Below are 2,976 nucleotides of genomic sequence, written 5' to 3'. Positions count from 1 at the left end.
CCATGCTCTAGGGTAGTTTGGAAATTAAACTAGTACGGTCGAAGCTTGTTTTTTTGAACGAAACACGTAAAACGATCGATGTGGGCCCAGTGTTGTAAAACTCAATTTTATTGTGGAAACCTCTTAGTTTAACTTATTATAACATGTTGTGAAAAGGTTTTCGTTTAAAAGTGTCGGGAAGCGGGTTTTCTGCTCACGTAAGTTGAGCACGGGGATCAGTCCCTGGCGGATCATTGGGACGCCGTCCCAAAAGGCTGGACGCCATCCAGGCCTTCAGTACTTGATGCCGTCCAGAATTCTAGACTCCGTCCAGATGTACTTGCCCAGAAAAAAAAAATTTGGGTCGTATTTTTGGGCGTTTCAAGGTTTGGGTTGTTACACTTCACCGATCAAATCCTCTCCACCCCTCCGGGAAGCCAATAAAAGCAAAGCATCTTTTCAACAGTCCTAACCCTTCACCCTATCTTAACCACTACCCACTAACCACTAGCCCATCGCACAACTCTAACCCCGTATCCCGGTCATCTAACTCAAGCCATGGCAACATCCCCTTCATCCCAAACAATAACCCCTCCTACCCTCCATGCCACCCCATACCTAACATTAACCCTCCAAACTCCTCAAATCAACCTTATGATACCTCAAACACTGAGCAGATTGATCATTTACCGAAGAATAACACTACAATCTCCCCACGATCCAAGAGCACACACAAACAACGTGCTAAAATCAGAAATCATGGAGGTAAGGAGCGAGTGTGGAACTCGGTATGTAGCTGGAAAGCATCATCACGAATTTTTCACTTCAAAAACTTAGCCAGATAAAAGCCTAATTCGCATAAAACTCACCTCAGCTCAACGTCTGGCATAGAAAGTAGAAAATTTAAACAGACTTCCCATGATTCCTCTGCTAGTGTAGGATTAGAGGAATTCAGAGACAGGCTTGGGTTACGATGGGAGGAAAACACCCATTGAGCCTAAGCCCTACTCTTCGTTTCCTTGCGGTAATTATGAAGATCATGTCATGTAATATTCAGGGTTTCGGTAAAGATGATGAGTCGGATAGTAAAATTGGGTGGTTTAGAAAGTTGAGAATTAGAGAGAAGCCGGATGTTGTTGCAATTCAAGAAAGTAAATGCAACCTAGTTAATGACAGTTGGATCGAGTGCATCTGGGGTTCCTCAGATTTTAACTATATCCAAAAACCAAAGATCGGAAAATCAGGTGGGATGCTATTGATATGGTTAATGATGCAGTTGAAAAGGCATACTACCTAGCAATTAAGGGTTTCTGGAAAGGTAAAAGTAAAGAAACCATTATAGTCAACGTGTATGGCCCGCACAAAGATCATAAAAAAAGGCGTTTTGGGACAGCCTCGATGAGTTGATGCAGTATGATGATGTGGATTGGGTCTTTGGTGGTGACTTTAATGAGGTACGTTCACAAGATGAGCGTCAAAACTGCAATTTCATCCAAAGAAGAGCAAATCTATTTAATGAATTCATTGAGAAAAATCATCTTTTTGAAGCTTCATTAGTAGGAAAACTGTTTACTCGTATCAGTGATGATGGGAAAAAACTTAGTAAACTGGATCGTTTTATCGTATCGGGTGATTTTCTAGATTCATAGGGAGACTTATCTACTATTACCCTAGATAGGGGTACTTCTGATCACTGCCCACTTATTCTAAGGGACAACAATGTGGACTTTGGACCGTAACCGTTTAGATTTTTCGATGTTTGGCTAGAACACAAAGAAATCGAGCCGATAATTATCAACGCGTGGAAGAAGGATGTCACAGGTACAAGGCCAGACTGCTTATTCAGAGATAAATTAAAAAACATCAAAGATGCCCTCAGATCTTGGAGCAAACATCGCTATGGTACCATTGATATTGACTTGGAATCATGGAAAAACATCACAGAAGCCTTCGAATGTAAGGCAGATGCAGGTGTACTCTCAGATTCTGAACGCGATGAATGGATAAATGCTAGATCAAATTGGCTAAAAAAGGAAAAAGAAAAAACAGGAATGCTTAGACAGAAAGCCAAGTTAAAATGGGCAGCGGAGGGCGACGATAATACTGCATTTTTTCATTCGACCATTCGGAGGGGTTACAACTGAAACAACATCAGAGGGTTGGAAATCAATGGATTATGGGTGGAAGATCCTGTTAAAATTAAGGATGAAATCTTCAAATACTTTAGCAAGATCTTCGAGTTGCATCCCCAACATAAACCAGACTACCAAAGCCTTAATGCACTCCCATTTAGCCATCTGAATCAAGAAGATGGTACGATGTTAGAACAGCCCTTCTCAGAAACAGAGATCTGGAGCACTATAAAATACAGTAGAACTTCAAAAGCACCTAGACCCGACGGTTTTAACCTTTGTTTCTTCAAGAAATTCTTTTGGTTGATTAAAGATGACTTAAAAAGGCGATTGATTGGTTCTGGAATTCTGGTATTATCTCGAAAGGTTGCAATGCCTCATTCTTTACCTTAATCCCTAAGAAAAAAGACCCTTTAAACCTTGGCGACTTTTGACCTATAAGTCTTATCGGGAGCTACTATAAGATCATAGCGAAAATGCTCACTTGTCGATTGCAAAGGGTTATTCATAAGCTTATTGGTATTGATCAAAGCGCTTACATCAAAGGAAGGTATATTCTAGATGGAATCTTAGTGGCTAATGAGATAGTCTCCGAATTCAAACATAAAAAAAGAAAAGGGTCTAATATTCAAAATGGATTTTGTAAAAGCCTTCGATAGCATTAATTGGGAGTTTTTATTCTATGTTATGAAGAGGAGGGGCTTCGGTGATAAGTGGAGATCATGGATAGCTTCGTGCTTAAACTCGGCCTCAATATCTATTCTTGTAAACGGGTCACCCACTAAGGAGTTCATGATGCAAAAGGGGGCTCATCAAGGTGATCCGTTATCTCCTTACTTATTCATTATTGCGGCCGAGGGACTCA

General features: G+C 40.7%; 1 protein-coding gene across 1 annotated transcript; it reads left to right on the top strand.

Annotated features, from left to right (window-relative positions):
- The first annotated feature begins 952 nt into the window (after positions 1 to 952).
- On the top strand, positions 953 to 2,123 carry LOC139870570 (uncharacterized). Its single transcript, XM_071858352.1, has 3 exons — positions 953 to 1,263; positions 1,373 to 1,608; positions 1,747 to 2,123. The coding sequence occupies exons 1-3, from the start codon at positions 953 to 955 to the stop codon at positions 2,121 to 2,123; spliced, it is 924 nt and encodes a 307-aa protein (XP_071714453.1).
- Positions 2,124 to 2,976: the final 853 nt, after the last annotated feature.

Source organism: Rutidosis leptorrhynchoides, chromosome 10 (genome assembly GCF_046630445.1).
Source record: "Rutidosis leptorrhynchoides isolate AG116_Rl617_1_P2 chromosome 10, CSIRO_AGI_Rlap_v1, whole genome shotgun sequence".
NCBI classification, from domain to species: Eukaryota; Viridiplantae; Streptophyta; class Magnoliopsida; order Asterales; family Asteraceae; genus Rutidosis; species Rutidosis leptorrhynchoides.
The sequence above is the reverse complement of the archived record's forward strand: the minus strand, read 5'-3'. Positions and strand labels throughout refer to the sequence as shown.